General features: G+C 36.0%; 1 protein-coding gene across 3 annotated transcripts in view; it reads right to left on the bottom strand.

Annotated features, from left to right (window-relative positions):
• CNGB3 (cyclic nucleotide gated channel subunit beta 3) overlaps positions 1 to 20,651 on the bottom strand; it is a 70,201-nt gene that overhangs the window by 30,026 nt on the left and 19,524 nt on the right. For all 3 annotated transcript variants that reach the window (XM_033005895.2, XM_033005897.2, XM_033005896.2), the window contains exons 4-9: positions 8,444 to 8,598; positions 6,793 to 6,972; positions 6,007 to 6,215; positions 4,076 to 4,126; positions 2,035 to 2,121; positions 689 to 753 (exon numbers count right to left, since the gene is read on the bottom strand). In XM_033005895.2, the coding sequence (XP_032861786.2) occupies positions 689 to 753; positions 2,035 to 2,121; positions 4,076 to 4,126; positions 6,007 to 6,215; positions 6,793 to 6,972; positions 8,444 to 8,598 (747 nt within the window). The remainder of the gene's footprint in view (positions 1 to 688; positions 754 to 2,034; positions 2,122 to 4,075; positions 4,127 to 6,006; positions 6,216 to 6,792; positions 6,973 to 8,443; positions 8,599 to 20,651) is intronic.

Genomic DNA, 20,651 nt, shown 5'->3' with positions numbered 1-20,651 from the left:
GACAATAATGGTGACACAGTAGATGTGTTCATTGGGTCTTAGCAGCATCACTGACATCTGAGGGGCCTATGAAAATTACCATAACCTTGTGCATGGACCGCTTGATTTGGATCCAAAATTCTTGCTGTCATTGCAGAAGGTGAAAACATAGTGCAGTGGACAACAGTTATAATCACTATTTGAGATCTGTGCTGAATTGATTCTCATTCCAAGTTCAGTCAATGAAGTGGAGGATCAAGTTTCTGTATATGCCAGGTTCATGGTGAGAGCACATTTGAAGAAAAATGTTGACACAGGCTCAAGCTCATAACTCTTATTAAGTACAAATAAACAGCTACTGAGGATTTGGCACAGCTATTAGCAACCTAAAGTAACTGTTCTTTAGCTCTTTCACTAAAGAAACTTCTTTCTGATACTTCTTATCCATTAAATACTGACAGGAGCGTCAGTTTGGTGAACATTTTGCCTGTTTCAGGTCAGCTGAACTGAGCTAGACTTCGTATGTGAGTCAAGCTTTAAATTTATTATTTTAATGATTACAATAAAGACAGATATTTTAAAAACTCTTAAATTGAACAGTTAAGCATGTATCTTATTCCATCCAAAGCTTCACTGGCAACTCATGAAATCAAATGAAATGCATTCTGTGCCAAGCTTGGCATGTTACGAGAGTTTAATAAGCACATACCTGTAAATGTATGCTTTGTCCAGAATAGCTTCCAGACGATCATTAAACTCAAAGAATGTGTTATGCTGAATGGAAAGCAAATGAAAGTGATCTAATCATTATTCTTCACTACATGTCTTTTTATAATAACACTGACATTAGTTCACATACACATTTTTAAAATAATGGATTTTTCAGTAGTCTGACTTTCTTTAAACATTTAACTAAAAGGTGAACTGCAAAGCAAAGATGAAAATTGGCTTAAACGTTGATTTGGGTGTTCAGTGTCCCATTAGTCTGATTATAGAAATAACCTTGCTGTTTAGGTCAGACTGCTTCAGATGAATGACTTCTACTTCCTCAAACATATATAATTGCTTGGGCAACTTTATCAGAGTGAATTGCACACATAACAATCCCTTGTTTCTCTTTCTGAAATTCCAATAATTCTCCAGTAAGTGATCATATGTAGCAACGACCACATAATAGATGATAGTATGTAGTATCAATTGCGGCTGTATCAAATAATTTCTCTTAATTATTTGTAGTTTACCTTTAGTGAAAGTCCTTAATATTCACATGTATCTTTTTGCTTTGTTTTTGTTCAGTACACATCTGTCTGCCTAATATGAGGTACTATTTAACTTTTCATTCTTTCACATTGTTTTGGTTCTGATTTATGGAATTTTGAAGTTTTGTTGAAAACTGAAGAGCACCCTCAATTTATTCTGAGTTCTTGTGTCTCCCTTCAACTTTAAATGAAAGACAATTCTTTGTCAACATATTGATTGTGTGAAGGGGAATGTAATTAGCCATAGAGTGGCCTGCTAGGTACCATGAAATGCAGGGAGAGGGCTGTTTAATCTCTTCTCAGCCCCTTCATTGCACAACTCTAGATGTCTTTGGACTCAGTAATAAAAGAAGGTTTATACTTGTTAAATATGCGTGTATAGATTATCTTGTCCTTAAAATTCCCTCCTTTGCTTTTAAATGCCTGCTATTTCCAACAGAAGGGGAAAATACATTTGCATTAATTAGTGATTTTATTTTTTTTTTTATCTTTGAAAATTATACAGGTAATTTAATATTAATCTAATGTAAATAACAGAAACAAACAAGCCTTAATGACAAAACACCTTTTGAAAGTAGGAAATAATAAAGTCAAAAGAAAAATAAGAGAATAACCTCTTAATTTGGCTAGACTAGATCTTGTATTTTTTGTTGGTTTGTTTACTTATGTTGTATTTTATCCTGAAGATATTTTCTAATTTCTAAATTTCATATTCCTAAATACTATAAACAACTTGCCATTGGGTTGTAAAGACATTTATGTGTGTTTAGCTGTCCATCACTAACACAGATCTTACCTTTAGCATCCTATTTGCTCTAAATACTGGGTTGAATCCAAAGAACAAGTATAAAACTTCAAATGGCAATACTGATATCACATCGAACTGTTGAAGAGCAGAGAGATCAATTTAAGTATCATAATAATCATAATACATTTACTTGCTGTCAAAAACCTCCTTAGATTGAATCATGACTGAGTATAACTGAGTATAAACAGTCAACATGCTAAACCCATAACTTCCCAATTACTGTCAGGCAAGATTATCTCTTTGAAAACACCAACAGCTTTGCTCTGTCCTGCTTTTAAATCCCTCGTGCCTGAGATTTTAATCTGTTTCATGGGGATTATTAACAGTATTTTAGAAATGGGATTACTAATACATTCTGTTATTTCAATTATAGTTATGACAAGACTAAAATGGTAGGCATGTGGCTGGAGAGTGGAAGTGGGGAGAGCACTCCACAAGCAGTTCTCAGAAGTCCTACAGCTTTTAAAACCAGGCTGCTTATAGTAATCTGGGGGAGCATGATGAATTAAACTCCTTGCCTGCAACCTACAGAAGCCATGTGTTCCAAACAACAGATTCATCACAGGATGATAAAATTGGTCGTTGTTTTTGTTTTTAGTAGACATTGTCTTTTGCTATATTTCGATGCTTCATCTTCCTATATTACTAAGATTTCCAACACCTCCTTGCAGTCCATCAACTGTGTGATAACTCTTCTTATCTGCCTACTTTATTCTTTCCAAGAATTCTGTGGAGAGAAGGAAAGCTGTGGCTAAATTGGCTTTGTCTTTTTAAAGATCCTGTGATGCCTTGCTCTGCTGCTGATATCATTTGGGGACAAAAGAGGGATGTGGAACTGTGGGTTTCATCTCACTGCAATCAGAAATGTCTTTGCTCTGAGAGATGCAACTCACATTGGCAGCAACTAGCCTGCAGCACCGACCTTTTATTCCATGCAAGTAAGATGCAGTTAATACCTGAACTCTGTGAAAAAAGCAAATCAAACCAAAAAATTGATTGAGGGCAAAAAGTCTTTTATGACCTCTCTCCTTCTTTCAGACACATGTCTAAGAGGAGGCAAAATTTAGTCAGAAGTGCTTTAATGTCAATTAATTAATATTTAATCATATGAAAAATTCCCAGATTTTATCTATATCTTGCATGTCATGAGAACACTCAACTCTCATTAGTTTCTGTAGAAATCAAGAGCCCTAAACATACTGCAAGTGTGAACTGAAAATAAAACCATACATATCCACTTAGTTTTCTTGCTGTAAGTTTGACCCTTTCTTACTCACTTGCCTGTATAGTGTATATCTTGCACTTTTGGATAGCTTAACCTCAAGTATATAAGTAGGGATACCACAGTCACTGAGACAAATTTAACTCTGAATCAAGGCAGGTGCAAAAATATTTACAGAAGAGGAGGGGGCAATAACTGAGCTGTCGAGATGTGGGCTCAGTGTCACAGGCCTGTATGTGTATCAGGAATTCAACAGACTACCTATCTTCTGTCGGCAAAAACGATATTTAGGAACAAAATGAACAGTTTTCCTCAATCGAATACATATTTGTTTTTACAAATTGTAATGAGCATCACAAATCTCAGTTTGAATTTTTGTTTACTTTGTGTGTGATGACCTATTCCACACCACAAAGTACTTAATGAGTTCACTGAATATAGTTATCATCTAACTTCAAGACTTTTTCTTTTATTATTTAGTGAATCTCTAGCAAACTGTGCTATTGTCTTTCAGTGTGTGTGGGCCTCACACAAATTCATCAAAACAGATAATTTTTTAACTTCTATTTTATTAATTTGTTATTCAGAATGAATATTTATAATTGCATTTATAATGATTCTGTTTTACAAGTAAGCACTGTTTATGAAGATGGTAATCTTCAGCTGGTGAGCACTGACATGCCATCAAACCAATGATTTCTGGTGGTGTTCTTAAACCAACAGTGATATTCAGTGAATGAAATAAATCCTGTGAAATGCTACTGGCAGAACCTACATAATGACATCAGTAACAGAGGGTCTGCTTACGCGAAACTTCATGGAGCTGTAGTAGAATTTCTTCATTTCCACTCTGTCTGACTGCAATGGTAAAGAAAGGAGAAAAAAGCATAGTCAAGAACAGAATACCAAGAATAAACCTCTGCTACTCAACAATAGTAATAATCGTCTTCTGATAATAGGGATGATGACAGTTATATTAATGATGGTCTAAAAGTATGAATGGAGAAATATATGTAGGACTGAGTGGTATTTTTATTAGACCAGTTTACATTAGGCCAGGTTTTATTAGATTTATTTTTAAAAAATCAGGATTGGAGTTTTTCTGACTTTTTCCATGTCTATTTGTAGGTCCAGCAGAGTACATTACATTTTTCCAACAAATCATCCCTCTCAAGACATCTGTACCAGTTGGTGCTTGGCCTAAACCCCTTCAATTTCAGGGCAAAAACTCCATTTGACTTCAGTGGTTCCAAGAAAAATGAAAAGAATGTTTCTGATGGTGCTGTACAAAATTAGCTCTTTGAAAGCTAGCATTTACATGCTAGCATTCTTAGCGTTATAATAATCAACATTGCATTCGTTAGTAATGATTAGCTATTTATTTTTAAATTGCTCTCCATGGGAACTGATGCTAATACCTTAATAAGAAAGGGTAATCACAAATATCAAAAGAAATGTATCTATTATTATACCTTCTGTATTTATACCAAGGATGTTTTAAAAATAGCTTTAAAATTTAAGGATATTTCCATGCCAACTTTTCACTATTATCAGTTTAAGCATAAAATTAAAGGCAGGAGATCAGGCAGTAGATGATATCTTCACACGCTAACATCTATGAGTTGTACAAACAGCTTCAAGGGAAATACAAGGCAAGCCTCCTACATTAGAGTTTTAACCTTCTTCATAAAATTTGAGTTTTGTAGGATTTAGGCAAGATTGCCAGTTACTGAATGTCTCGGCATGGAAAAATGCATTACACTGCACTGCATTTAATATCTATCCAGACAATATTTGCACAGTTTTATCTGAGATTCCTCTGTAAAGGTGTCAGTAATATCTTGTGTGCACAACATGTAAAATTTTATGTAAGAGCACTGAACTAAGTCTAGTTCCAAATTACATTTGTGGATATATAATTTTGGATATTCTGCCTGTTGGGCACAGTAGTGTCACACTGAAGCTATCTAATCTTTTTTTTTCTGCATTACGTTTTCTTCTGTAAGAAGTTAAAGAATCAAAAGTACAGAAGATTTTAAAGAAAGGTTAATGTTCTAGTTGTCTTTTTGGTATGTTAAGGGCAAGTTTTTACACACTTGCTTAGAGTTTTATTTTTCATTTTTCTATAAAAGGTAACACAAAAATAGTAGCAAGAAGCAAAATTGAATGTGCATATTTTCCCAAAATAAAATTTCTCAAATAAGTTATTTTCAAAGCATCCTGAAATTACAGGGATTTTCTCTGATTTTGGCAAAAATCCCCACAATCTCACAGTCTGTAACAAAATGTGCATATCCTGTCCAGCCCTAGCAGAACATGCACTGTTTTCAACTGTGATTATTGTACAAAATTAATAGAAAGCTAAAAGTTTCACACAAACATACAAAGAGATGCATACATGTATAAATACATAGTCATATAATCACTGATTCCAGTGAAGCTGCACCAATTTACTCCTGGTGAGAAAGAGCTTTATGCCTGTTCCAACTGCTCTCATCTGTTGCTTTCAAATATACTTTTCCTTTTTTTAAGAATGTAGACAATGGATATGTTTCCTTCTTCCAAAACAGGATAATTGAAAGTCAGTGAAGAATTACGTAGGTATCTTTTGGTAAATAAAAAAAAAAAAATACATAGATTTGACAGAGCAGGAAAAATTGTGTTGGATTAGAGGGAATTTCTACTCTGTACTTTAACACACAACTACTATCCATGGAAATCCCACTTCCAATACTTACTATTATATCTCCACCTTTTAAAAATTGCATTCGCGGCTGGAAAATCAGTAAGTCACAGAGGTAGCAGATATCACAAATGATGTCTATGATAAACCAATATATTGTATTACTGGGGGTTTGATATGGGAACACAAACCGAAGGGGAATCAACCAGCAATTCCAATTATAGGCAACTGTCACAAGCATGAGCCATGCTACATAACGGCGATCTGAAAGAAAAAACATTGAATTTATAGACACGAACTTAGAATCTTTTCTCATTCTTTTAGACACATTTATTCTACTGCAGTCTCTGGGAGTGTTTCTGCTCAGAGAAACCTAGCATACTCTCTTTTTCAATAGCACTGGCTGCTGAAGTGATACAGGTTGGAAGTAAGAGTCACACAAAGAATTTGCAAAATGAAAAAAGATGAGTTTATGAGAACATGTAGAATTTAATGCATCTGAAGAAACTCAATACATTTTGCATGCTGTTGGTGTATATTATAACTGACAAAAGAATTATTTGGCCCTAATGATTGGGACAAATTCTAGTTCAAGAATCAGAAGACTTTAGTTTTAATTGTGGTTGGTTTACATACCAGCTTTGTGACTGTCACCTTTACAACTGTTGTAATTTTTGCTGTCTTTTCCCTGTTTAGAATAAATGGTCTTTAGGGTAGGATCTACACATCCCTTAGAGCTGCAAACCGTAATGTGGATCTTATGGTGGCTCACAGGTACTGTGTAATACTAGGTCACTTCAATATGTCTTTACCCCATTCCATTGCACAGCTTTTAATTTACCTGTGTATGAATCTATGCTGTCTGGTAGTTGCAGATGTTTCATGTATTTTTTCAATGGAGGTTTTTTGAATTTACAGCACAGCATATCACAGTAATCATCCTCATCTGTCTTTGCTTCCTCTTTATTTTCTTCTTTTTTTTCCTCTTTTGGTGGAGGTGGAGGCTTCTTCTTTGTTGGTGCTAGCCACATAGAGTGTCACAAAGGGTGACATTTTAATAATAGCTCAGTTACTATGCCCTGTTTTAACGTGTACAAGATCCTTATCATGTTAAAAACTTTTCTAAAACCAGCGACTAAAGCTACAATTCATTATAATACTGAATGAATGAATGAATTAGAAAACAAATTGGAGACTAAAGTCACCACTGATATAATTATGTATATCTGCTACCAAGAACAGGGCATTTCATGTTACAGAGTGCAATGTATATATTACTGTATTTCCTTGGACAGTTCCCACAGCTAATGACTGACAAGGGATAAGGTAATTCATAATTCAGCATTCATAATGCAACTGGGCATTTCTGTTTTCATGACCATTGCAAAAAATGCATGCAGTTAGCATGGAGATATGGAAAGACTTCTGCGCATGGGCTGATCTCTCCCCTTCTCTGAGACCTGATACACAAGATGCATCAGGTGAAACTGCTGGGAAGCCTATGGTTTTGTATGTTTCTAGGCTTAGAAAAGTCTTGTGGCACTCCTTTGATCCCAGTTCTTCCAGCTTTGGGCTGGATAATTTTGCCTGCACATTTGTCCCATTAATTCTGGTAGCTTTACCTCTGAGTAGGATACACAGTCTTAGCAGTAAACTGTCACAATGGGTCTATAATGATTTAGGATATAAATGATAGTAAATTCTACAAAGAGAGCAAAAGATGTAAAGGAGCAAAGAAATACTAATACTGATACTGATACTAATACTAATACTAATTAATACTAATACTAATACTCCCTTTGTCAGCTGGTATAATTTATAATACATTATATACTATTTTTTACAGCTTATTAAAAAAGAGGTAGGCAATAAACAGCTTCTAAAATATGTCGGAATATAAAATCACCACACTCAGTTCTTTGTGAAGAGGAAAAAAAAAAAAGTCAGACTTTCCTCTGAAGAGGAAAAATATTGTATTTGTTTTGTTTCATATTTTGTCAAAGGTCAATGTTTAATTAATTTCATATTATTTTTCTCTATTCAAAGCATGTACTGAGAGTCCTCAGTGTGTCTGCAAGATTGATGCTGTGGCTAAAATTTTATTTACTTCTACACAGCAGATCTAATCTCAGAGTTACTAATATCATATGATATGTATGTTTCTTCATACATTTCAGGTTCATTTCCATGAATAAACATATCTGGGAGCTATTTTAAAATATAGAAAATGCTTCACAGGGATGATTCTAGACATTGCCCAAGGTTTTTCCCCCAAAATATTCAGCGATGGGTTTCAAAAGGAGCTCATACTTGAGGACCTGGCTTACTATAGCTAATATGGATAAATTGACTTCAGTGGGCACAAACTGGTCCATTTCAGTGGGTGAACATGCTATACTTACTTGACAATTGTATCACAGTATTTTCTGTTCCAACAAAATAATTTTAATCTTTAAACTTAACAATATACAGCTTTTTCTGGAGTCACTTACAAGATGTAGGACTGCCTTCAGAGGAGGAGAGCACTGGGTCTTTCAGCTTTTCCTTATAGAGTGTTGCCCTTTCCCGCATTTTTCTGACAATCTGTTGAAGCTGGGCATCAGAATACTCATTTGTTAGGAAACCTGAAGGTGTTGGCTTCTGTGTGCTAATTAAAACAAAAGGAAAAAATTTCAATGTACTGGAAAGCAATGGGAGGAAACAGTGCTAATTGTACTTCTGAGCAAGTCAGACATTAAGAATGGATCTTTATTGGCCACAGTGCTTATTCACATCACTTAATTCACAGTGAGTGGACACAGAAGTTCATTGTTCTTGTTTCCTGCTTATGCCAGAGGCAGTCTGCATGATATTTCAAGCAGAGGAAGTCAGGGTACCGTGTGCTCTGTATATCCCACTACACTAATGACTTCCCACTGCTGTTTTTCACCAAGTTCTACTGTGGCTATAATAAGGCATAGAGCTTATCCTACGTATTCACTAAGATGCAAGACATGCTCTTCCCATCTGTGCGTAAAAATGTGCTTGTTATTATATGATAATATCCTAATGATGCCAGGACATAACCGAGTTAAAGACTGATGTGCAGGTGGGGGAGGAGAGACTGTGCTTACTTTGTTTCCTAATGCTGGGAAAATTGATTTCATCTAGGATTTGTTGTGGGTATTATCTAACACAAGATAAAAAATGCAACTGCTTTACTAAGAGAACACAAAACATTGGTGTTTTTGCTAAAATTTCTTCTGTTTCCACTAAGAGTTTACTCAGGGTCATAGTAACACTGAGCTGATATTTCAGCACTCACAGCATTTCTTCAAACCTGAGGATCATTAATTTTCAAATACCTGCAAACTCACATTCTGCACTGAAACTAATGCTTTTAATAGGATCTATGCATGCTGTGCAGTCAATTAGAAAATCTAGGTGAGAGTGATTCTTGATCAACTCTTTTGGGCTGATTTGTACTTGAAATTTCATCCTCAATTACCGTGACAGTCCTTTTTGGCACCCAACGTGGGTCACGAAGGGTTGAGATAACAACAGATGGAATACTGTCATGGTTTAACCCAGCAAGCAGCTAAACACCACACAGCTGTTCGCTCACTCCACCACCCCCAGTGGGATAGAGGAGAGAATCAGAAAAAAAAAAAAAAAAAAAAAAAAAGAAAAATTTGGGGTTTTTGTGAAAAATTTGTGGGTTGAGAAAAAGATAGTTTAATAGGATGGAAAAGGAACCAATACTCAGCCAGTTCCCAAACAGCAGCTCCCAGCGCACACACACACCCCCCACCCCCCACCCCCACCCCGGAGTTTATATACTGGGTTTGATGTCATATGGTGTGGAACATCCCTTTGGACAGTTTGGGTCAGCTGTCTTGGCTGTATCTCACCCCAACTTCTTGTGTCCCCCAGCCCTGTTGCTGGCAGAGCAGTATGAGAAGCTGGAGTCCTTGACCACTGCTCAGCAACAACTAAAACATCAATGTGTTATCAACATTATTTTCATCCTAAATCCAAAATACAGCACTGTACCAGCTATCAGGAAAAATATTAACTCTATCCCAGCCAAAACCAGGACACTCGTACAAGGAGTACAGCAGAGAATTGTTCTTAACAGTTTTTCAGCTCTGTCCCAAATACCATGGGCATGTGGTTGTTACAGCAAAGGAAGAGACTGACCAAGAGTGAAACCTGCCTGAAATTTCCAGATTCTTGAGAGGACCTTCCCAAAGGTGAGTAGCGGGGAAGTGGTATGACAGCAGCTTGGATAGGGAAGAAATTAAAAACACTGTGAAGTGATCTTTGAATAAACACCATGTTTCCTCAAGACCTAAGCTTACTTTGAAGTTCCTAACAGAAGGAGCTGTAACTAAAAAGGGAGAGTGTCAGAGTGGGATGTGTGTAGCTTTTCAGAAACACAGTTTTCTGGAGACACAACACATATCGCAGTGCCCAAGGAAGTGTAATTTAAGGTTGTAAGAATCATTCAACAATAAAACCATTGGATAAAATGGAGATAAGCTGCTAAAAGCAGAAGAAGCAGAAGTCTGGAAGTATGTGTTTATCATTCCTCTAATTTAAGTCTCCTATAGTGTCTATTTCTTAAAACTCCCCAGACAGGAGATTAATCAAACAGTTCTGATATACTTTGTAATCTAATCACAGTTCCTTTTGTGTCACATATTCCCTTTGCTCAGACCATCTGCAGTGTAATGAAATCCTTTCTTGTTTTGAGCTAACATGTCACAATTAGTTTTTCAGCTTCTATGCATAGAATTTCAAATAATTCTTACTCTTTGCAGCTGCTGTATTTGCTGAGGGCATTAGCTATCTTATAGTAAAATACACTTATCTCAAGTGCCAAAGGCCCCTTCTATCTGCTTTCTAGGGATAAGCTATGAATTGTGTGGGATTTTCTTGCTATTTAACAGTCTTTCCAATAAAAGTTAGTCTCCTCTATCGTGAATTTGGTGCTTTATCTTTGAAATGTAGCCCAAAGGAACCATGTTGTTATTTGGTACTGATTAGACACTATGTGAATTTGCTTAAAATTATTTGCCCCATAGTTGATAAGAAATTGGTTTTCCTTGCCCTACTTCTCATTTGGTTTGCATTATCTCCTCCTCTATTATTTTCTAGTAGCAAAATTCTTACACTTTCTCTGGTTAATACAGATGGGAGAGGCTGCATGTTGAACACTGCTAATTTGAAGGTGTGTATTATACATGTGCTTTATGTGGTAATGCACTTTAAATTGACTTGGCTAAGGAAGGCCATTCAAACTTGACTAAGTTACACTGAATAAACCACCTCTTGAATTAGGTAGTAGGATTTGTCTATAAGCTGATATCTTATTCTTTAAGAAAGTTTATCTCTGGCCTTTGTACAATATGCTATGATAGGCCTAGGTCTATATTACTATACTACACTACATAGTCTTTTACAGAGTAGAAATGTTTATTCCCTGCAGAATAATAATTTCACATGGCCTAGGAAATTAAGAAGTCAGGATCACAACGCATGTACTATGCACACAGTTCTGTTACCACCTCAAATATATTTTGTTTAACAATAATAACATATTTAACAATAGAAATATAATAATAATGCAGTTTTGTTATGTTTTTATTTTGTAGGATTTATTTTTTTAACTTGTAGGTATAAACTTGTTTGTTTAGTGAAAAAATTTACAGTGTTTTAATTCTCCCCATGGCAAGAGAAAAGATTTAGACACCTGTAACATAGTAGAAGGAAATGGCCTTGAAAGAACAGTCTGTGGAAATACTGTGTTGAGTGTGCTGATGTATGCAACATCTGTTGAGTACTGTGGCTTGGAAGTTTTCTGTGTTTAAGAGTTCAAACAAAACAAGGATCAAGAAATGCAATAGGTTATTTCAGAATAAATCAAGTTTACTTGTTTCTAAGTTGCAATCTAGAGTTTAATTCTTTCTTGCTTTCTGGCCATGAACACCAAATATCTGAGTTCAATTCCATCTTTTATTTACCACATGATCCCTGAGAAAATGTATTTCAGAAATATATGTTGCTGTCTGAAGAAAATCCATACCAGTTTTTGCCGATTTCAGTTATAACCCTTCTTATTGCAACACTTAAAAATCTTTCTCTTACCTGCCTGGAAATAAAATTCTTGATCTTGCTATAGAACTTTTAATGTTTTTATTTAGCACTGAAATTATGACTTATGATTGTATTTATAACCTGTGTCTTGAAATAATAATTTGTTGTCTTGAATAAATTATAGAGAATTTCTAATTCAAATAACCATTTTTCAGAAGGATATGACAATGCATAGCTATACAGATGTCCACAAAACATGATGATATAGCTGAAAAAGATTTCAGTGAGGTGATAGAAAAATGAAAGGTAGTGATTCAAAAACACATCCTCAGTTTGTGCTGACAATCCCAGTGTGGGTAATGCTATAGAAACCAGAACACTCTATGTGTCCCCAGTTCCAAGTCTAAGCTCACACATCCTAAATGACTAGGAAACCTAGTGTTTCTCTGTAACAGAAAAAAACATGTTAGTCATCTGCTTGGTAGAGGAACAGGGGTATTCCAAAAAGCTAACTTTAGCTATTCTGATTATTCTCCCTTTATAGTCAACAGAAGGCTTCTCTGAGGAGAGGCCTAGAATGACTAAGATAGGTTTCTGCTCTGAACTGCCTGCAAAGGGATGTTATCTTTCTCATTTACCTGCACAGGAAGCTAATGGAGTTTTAGGAGTGAGCTTTAATATTTGTCTTTAATGGTGTTGGTACAAAATGTAATAGTGTGCCAATGATGTTTGATAGGACATTGGATTTCAAAGATTAAAAAGTAGGACTGATCCCTATACAGGAAAAATTTAATTAGTTAGACTGACTAATAGAAACAAGAACAAATCTAATGCTACATAATACAGACATGCATTTAGAAACAATTTGTAAGACTTTATTTTGTGAGATCATCAATTGCAGATGACAAAAGGATAAATATCCAAGTGTTTTAGTCAACAGCAGGGTGCCTGAGCCATACTGTGATCTGGCTGTGAAAAATACTGATGCAAATGTAACCCTAGAACACATCTGACATATTGTCAGTGAAGGAAGCATTAATATCTGTAAGAGTTATTCTGACCAGCTATACTCAAAATATGAATTCAAGTAGGAAACTGCATAAAGTCTTAGAATGATCAAGGCTACTCAGAACATGGTTTTAAAAAGGACAGAAAAACAGATTTAGAGGCAATAGGATTGTTGTCTATAAATTCAAATTTTGGTGAGGACCTATGTAGGGAAAAGTTATTTGAGATGAGGAACAGGATTGTAATAAGAATAAATGTGAATAGAAACACCACAAATCAGTATGAGTCAAAGGTCTGAAGAAAGTTTCTAAGATCTCATGTTGTATTCATACAGCAAAACGGAGATAGAAGCAACAATGTTCAAGGAAGGTACTATCTTTCAGAGTTATATACTGGCATTGGACTCAGAACAAACTTCCTGATGCAGTGCAGACTGAAATCTAATCACCTAGGCTGCATGAGATTCCTCCTGTTTAGTTCAAAGTTTTGTCACAGCAGCTTCTTTGTCAATCCTCCTGGTTATTCAATCACAACAAGCTGTGAAGCCTCTGATCTTCCTTGCAGTATTCTCTGAGGAGAAGTCTGTCTAATGTTAAACACATGGAACTCTCACTGAGGTACCAGATTAAAATGTGAATAAGATTTTATTTTAATTAGTAATTTGGCAGTGTGAGCTATGCAAAAGAAAGTAGTACAAATGTTTAAGTATCAATTAACTTTGAAAAATCACCTTTCTCTAATGTCACTGGTGATATAAAGTTGTTTAATTTCATTGGATATTTACTATAATGTAAAAAAATAAGGACAGCATCATTTCTGATACTAGTCACTTTAGAACAAAAGTATAATATTCTAAGAAAGAACCATATGATAACAAGTGAGGCAGTCTTGCCTCACTTATTTCCTTATCTGGTGCTCTTGTGTCATTGGGACCTTCTTATCTGTGATTAAATCTGTCTGGGGCATCTGCCTTTTATCAGGAATTTTTAAAGACATTTATTATCATATACACATAATATGTGTTACATTCAAACAAATTAAATGTAAGCTCATAACTTATTTACATAAGCATATAATAATTTATGGCTAAGCAAAGCATTTCTTAATCAGAATATGATCCAGTGCTGTACATTGTTCATGAGCACAGCACAAATCCTTCTTCAAACTTTCTATTTTTCAATTTTTATTAATACACAGGGAATAAAAAACTAAAATGAAAACACGATAATATTTCCCATAGTGAATTTAAAAAAAAAAAAAAAAGTTGCAATAAAACGTCTCATATATACTTTGTTTTTTCATCTGTTTTCATGTAGAACCTAAAAAATTCACAGAATTATAGGACTGTAGATAACTTTGAGACATCCTGTAATCCTAGTCCCCACAGCTCAAAACAGGATGAAGTATGACTGTGCCATTCTTGATGGATTCTTGTCTAACCTTATGTTTAGTTCTTAAATATGTTAGTGACTTGTCTGACCTGTTCTTAAATATGTTTAGATTTTTAAATATGTTTATTATATTCCATAATCTTCCCAAAGAATTCATTCTAGTGCTTCTCTAGCCTCACTGTATGAATTTTTCTCAACACAGATCATTTTTGGTAAACTTCATCCTATTCATTGTGAACATAGGATAAAATGTATAGTTTCTTATTTTTTATCTTGCTTTTTGGCCATTTGAACATTTTCATTTTCTCTTACTGTATTTTTGCAAAGGAAAAACCTTTGGGAAGAGGTAATAATTGTATGATGACTAAGAATATTAGTTAATTTTATAATTTTCAGTGTGCAGAGGTGTGAGTACCTGAATAAGAATCCTTTAGCTGAAATATGCTTCAGAAAGCTTTAATTCAATTGTATTGCATTTACATTCATAAAAATAAAAGTGATGTTATAGATTCAGCTTGCATGGTAACTAAAGTTGCTCCACTATTGGGAACCCTGGGAGACTTTCACAACATATTGAACTTCATGCCATGTCCTATTGTTGCCTATATTTTAAATTGGCTTAGTGTAACCAAATCTGTTGCAATTCTACCTTAGTAGTAACCTGTTATACAACCACCTGTGTAGGAGCTCATTTCATGCAGCTTTCCCAGTATCAGAAAGAAACTTGATGAGAGAGAGGAAGGACCCATGATTCTAAGATGACTTCCAATTACCTCTATTTAAGACCATCTTTTCTACTTCTTCAGGCTCCTGCCACATTCTTTCCCAAATTCAGTGACAAAACAGGCATGCTCCCTGTGCACAATAGATCATCACACACCTCCTCCCAAGTACCATTTATCCAGGGCACCGAGTACGACTTGGCTGCCAGACCCCTTTGACTTCTCATCTGATACTCATATCTCTGCCTGTCACTGTTTCCTCTGTTCCTCTCTTGTGCTGCACAACACAGGATGTTTTCATCTTAAATAGCTAATAATTGGAAAAAGAGTAAATAACTGGAGACACGATGTTTTAATAAAAAGTGTTGGACAAGATTAATTATAGGCATGAATACTTATACTTGTCATGAAGTAATAAACACTTTTTCTTTACTAAATGATAATAAGCACTATGTCTTAGATTTATATCTCTTACATTTCTCAAGAAAGACCCTGTTGTATTTGGAAATGTTTCATATAAATGTGATTTAAATATAAATGTAATTTAAATATAAGTATTTTATATTCCACACAATAGTGTACCTGTCACAAGGCTCATTGCTTTGCTTTTTTTCCCTGAAATTGACTCAACAAATAATAGCAGAGATAATATTTTTAATAAATTATCATTTATTCCTTCACAAAAAGAGATATCTTCTTTGAAAACTATTAGGTCAGTGGACACTTTACACAACATGCTTTTAATTAAAGAAATAAATCAGTGGCAAAGTATGACAGACTATACTCTTTTTTTTTTACATATTAAAAAAAAATATTTCCAATTTAAAGAATCAGAAATAAATATGTATGAATATTATGAATATACAATCTAAAATAATGCAAGGGAACTAAAAAAAAAGACAGCATTTCAGTCTGTATAATGACATTCCCATCCCTTTACTCTCTTCATTTAGTCTTTAAAGAAAAACTTCCAAATTTTCTACCTTTTTAACTTCAGACTACCTACTTGATTGTTGTGCAGAGCGAATGGCATTAAATAACATGGGTAACTGCATCCTGTAGAACAGATGGAATTTAAAGGCTGTAGGAAAATACATCTCAGCAATGATTACAGCAAGCTTAATCCATGTTGATATAGGCAGCCCACCATCACCTTTCTATTTAATTTTCAGGTTCTCAATTTAGCCACTGCAGAAATTCAAATCCAAGCACTAGAAGTGACAAGCTCTGAAAGAAAGACCTAAGCAGAAGGAATGTAAGTGCTAAGAAAAGTATTTTGATTTTTTAATATATTAATGTTTTTTCAGTCAGATTTACAAAATGTACTAGATGCACTCCATCTATTTACAATTTCAAGTACTGTAGTAATTAGCTGGAAACAACTAAGGAAAAGTATTAGTCTCTTTATAAAATATGTTTGTATCTATGTTTAAACTGGGATTTTTCAGAAGTGGCCAGTATTGGCCTTGTTTTACTTTATCTACAGTTGATTGGAGTTTAGTGACATGAGTGTCATCTTTTTGGGTCCCTGGTGTTCCTACAGTAATCAAAGATTTCTGGAGACTCTGCAGAGGGTTGAAACTGGGTCGGTTTCACCAGGGTGCCGAGATTTTTTTTTTCATGTGATAGGACATAGTTTCTCTAAGATGCATCTGCTTGGTGAATTGATTGTTGCAACTATTGGATGGCAAGCACTAATAAGCATGGTAATTTTCTTGGTTGAGGTAATTGAGCTAAATGAAGTGCATTACTCACGAAGAACATGCTATCAGCAGGAGTTCTCTTTATTAACCTGGCTATGCACCACATAGCAAATTGCTTCTTAATCTTTGTTTGTTTTGTTATCTTTTTTTTTGCTATTAGCCAAATCAGAGAGGAAAAAATCTCCTTTGTGGGCTTGAGAAGGGCTGGTATAGCCTACTAGGTAATAGGATGTGGCTATGAAAAAGGCAAACTATGAGCACAAAACTCAGTCTTCCTGAACAACCTGTGCTAATATGGCAGTCTGCAACACTGGACCTCCCTTATTTTTAAAATGTTGAAAGCTGGATTTATGTATTTGCAAAAGAAGAATCAAAAGAGTACATTTACTGGGTTGGAATGTTAAACATATTTTGTATAATTTTAATATTTTATTAAAATATATCCTGTGCATTTTATATGAACGTGTTGTTTGTAATACCTACATTCTGAAGGTGGCATATATAATATAGATATAATATTAAAATAGAATATATAAATATAATATATGGTATAAATATATGATATAAAATATATAATATATTATAAATTTAATATATAGATAATGTAGTACATATGATATAGATATCCTTTTTTGTTCCTCTATAAACATAACCCAGAATATGTAAGATCTTCAGGCAAAATCTAAAAACATACAAAGTCCCGGTTACCCACTGTATTTTCTTTCTTCATGTACTTTTGGATATATGGCCTGTGAGTATGGACTGTCATTCTACACAGTATTTTGCAGGGTAGGGTTCATGATCCTTGACTGGGGTTTCAGAGTACTGCCTTAGTATAAATAGTACATTGTAATCACCTTGGTAATCCGGAAAGATGAAACACTCTTACAACAGTAGACAGGTTTAAAGGCTTTTAAAAGACACAGCAGAGAGAGGAGGTTGTAGATGCTCTTTGTATCTCTTCATTTTCTCTGATCTATGCTCTCAGGTGCTTTGTTTACCATTCCTCCATACTCTACTTTTGCTAGGACTTACTGCAACTTCTTTGTCTTGTCCCTCCCAAGTATCCATGACTACTTGTTCCTTAAGCATTTGTCTCCCCTCTACTTTTACATTCCAAAACACTTTATACAGTCCTTCTCTTCATCAACTACCACATGCCACAGGCTCTGTGTTTGTTCCCAGCCTTCAGTGTAGGGCCATAAAAAGGTATTGCATTTACCTCTGCTATGTCACCTTTGTGATCATCTAAATCAAATCTTCTTAATATTTTTTTTTGGTTGGATTTTGGGTTCCAAACAGTACACTCACAAAGCATGTTGTCATTTTCTCGTGTGTGCAAATGGCTATTTTCCTCTGTTTGCAGAGCAAAGCGGTCTGGAGACCTTTACTTTCGGTGGCAGCTATAGTGCTTGGCCCACAGCTCCAGCTCCAGCTGCAGGGCCGGTGTGGCTGTGCCTGGGCCTGGCCGTGGGTCCCACTGATCCGGACCCACACTCGCAGACAGAGATCCCTCCAGGCCTCAGCCCAGCCCTGCCCGGCTGTCCCAGCGCTGTGTCTGACCCCAGTTTCCCTCACCAGGCATGGACGGGCTGTCTGCCTTCCCGGCTTAGCCTAGGACCTGCCTAGTCACCAGAAATTTGCCTGGGGATCTGGGCTCTGGGCTGGCTTTGGCTGCTATCCCCGGGTAGCCCCACTCACCTTGCTCGGGGCTGGACCCGGGCCCTGGCTGGGGAGGCCCGTGGCCTGTCCACCATGTTGCCAGTTCCCTGATCCTGAGGCAGGGGCTGGTCCTTGCGGCTCCCTGGCATTGTGCTATATTTGCTTAAGTGCAATATCTCATGTGAAATGTTTGCACTGCATTTCAAAAAAGTGCAGGACTGTGTATGCACATACATGTTCTTACGAACCTTCCCCAACAGAAGTCAATCTCGATATATTATAAAAGCTGCAATGACGTTTTGTGCTAGTTCCTTGTTAATAAGACTCCACTGTCTTCTATTAGAGTGCAAATTAGGTCCTGAGTGTTGTTTTGTTCCCTCATTTCTTGCTGTGAAGAGGCAGCGTAGTCTTAGCCCTCCCTCCCAGATATTATTATTGCTCAGCAAATAGCCATTCATGGAAAATACCTATTGTTCTGTTACATTATCATTAAAGATAGAGGGGAGAAACAATATATCGCCAGACAGGGCCAACTTGTGTGCAATCTTATCTAAGCCATTAGGAAACAAACATTAAAAGTTTCAGACACTCGGCCATAATTCAGTGCCTTGACACATCAGTCTGTTATGTGTGTCTCCTCTTTCAGATGTAGCATTCAGGTGGCTGAGACTAGTGCTGTGTCTCTCTACTGTTTATTAATGTCCATCGCCATGTACTGTTGTATTATAAAACTGAGGAAGTGCTGAGAGGGAAAGACGGAAATATATATTTTATTTTCTTGTGGACAAGCAGTTTCTATGGCAATTTTCAGGAGTAAATGCAGTCTTTGTCAAAGTTGTTGTTCACTTAGGAAGAGAAAAAAATATTTCTTCTTTCAGAGGAAGTTCAAAAACCTATTTTCTTATTAATAGATAATACAGGCTGTGATGCACCATAATATTCAAATGCAGCTGTATTGGAAGAAGGACACAGTGCACAATCTTGCAAACTGTCATACATATAAGCAGTCTTACTGATTTCAGATGAGTTAATTATATCAGTATAGTTGTTCATAAAGCAATATTACCTAAGACTTTAAAATTGAAAGTCTTTATGTGGGAGCTCATTACCTCCCCCTGAAATTCTTCATAGACACAGATCTGATCTAAATTAAGTGTGCTGTTTCAAACAGGTCAACAGCTTTCTTCCCTCTTACTCTATGTGTCTGTGCCTGCACAAATGCATTTAAAAAAATTAAAAGTCACAGTAACAGAAGGTAAGGTGAAACCTTTTCTATTGATATAATTTCCATGAAAGTTGAGATGCTTTGAATGTATATGGATTGTGAACAGACATATATCCACAAATGTTATCTTATTTTGTATCTTAGTCACAGTCTATGGTCATACTGATGACCTTACTGTGATGATCAAGTGACTTTTCAATAAACTTTGACCCTTGAAGAATGATTAGTATAGAAAATAGTCTAAGTCAAAACATAGTCCCAAGACCCTGAGTACACCAACAGGCCTTAATGGACTTCCACCCACACACTCTGCCCATGGGCCTGTGGTGTCCACTTAAGCTCAGGCCTTAGTCACTTCCTGAGTTATGCCCAGTTGTGTCTAGCTCCAGTTTTGTCTCTGGTCCTGTCTCCTAGAAGGACTTTAGAGCCATGTCGTAGCCTTGTCTCCAGTCCTGTCTCTGACCCTGTCTTTTTTGCTCCTGTCTGGACTCCCTGGCTGGACCCTAAACCTGCTTCATCATCACCTGCTTGCTGATGGACCCTGATTCTAAGATCCTGCTCTGCTTGCTGTGTTCAGACTCTGTGGGATGGTGCCTTGTAGGTAAGGACACTGCTTGCACTGGGGTTAGCCTTGGCTCCCATCTCCCCTTCCCTCAGGTAGCAGCTGACGCTTGCTACTCACTGAAATGCAGATGGACAAAATCTGACATTTCAGTTAAGAAAACTCTACCAATCATTTCACCAACCTTGATTTCATTCAACCAACCAAATTCTGGTTCTTTCCATAACAGTATCACAGAATCATAGAATGGTTTGGTTTGGAAGCAACCTTTAAAGATCATCTAGTTCAACCCCTCTGCTGTGGGCAGGGACATCTTCAACTAGATCAAGTTGCTCCAAGCCCCATCTAA

Source organism: Tyto alba, unplaced genomic scaffold, assembly GCF_018691265.1.
Source record: "Tyto alba isolate M040663 unplaced genomic scaffold, T.alba_DEE_v4.0 Super-Scaffold_9, whole genome shotgun sequence".
In the NCBI taxonomy this organism is placed as follows: Eukaryota; Metazoa; Chordata; class Aves; order Strigiformes; family Tytonidae; genus Tyto; species Tyto alba.
The sequence above is the reverse complement of the archived record's forward strand: the minus strand, read 5'-3'. Positions and strand labels throughout refer to the sequence as shown.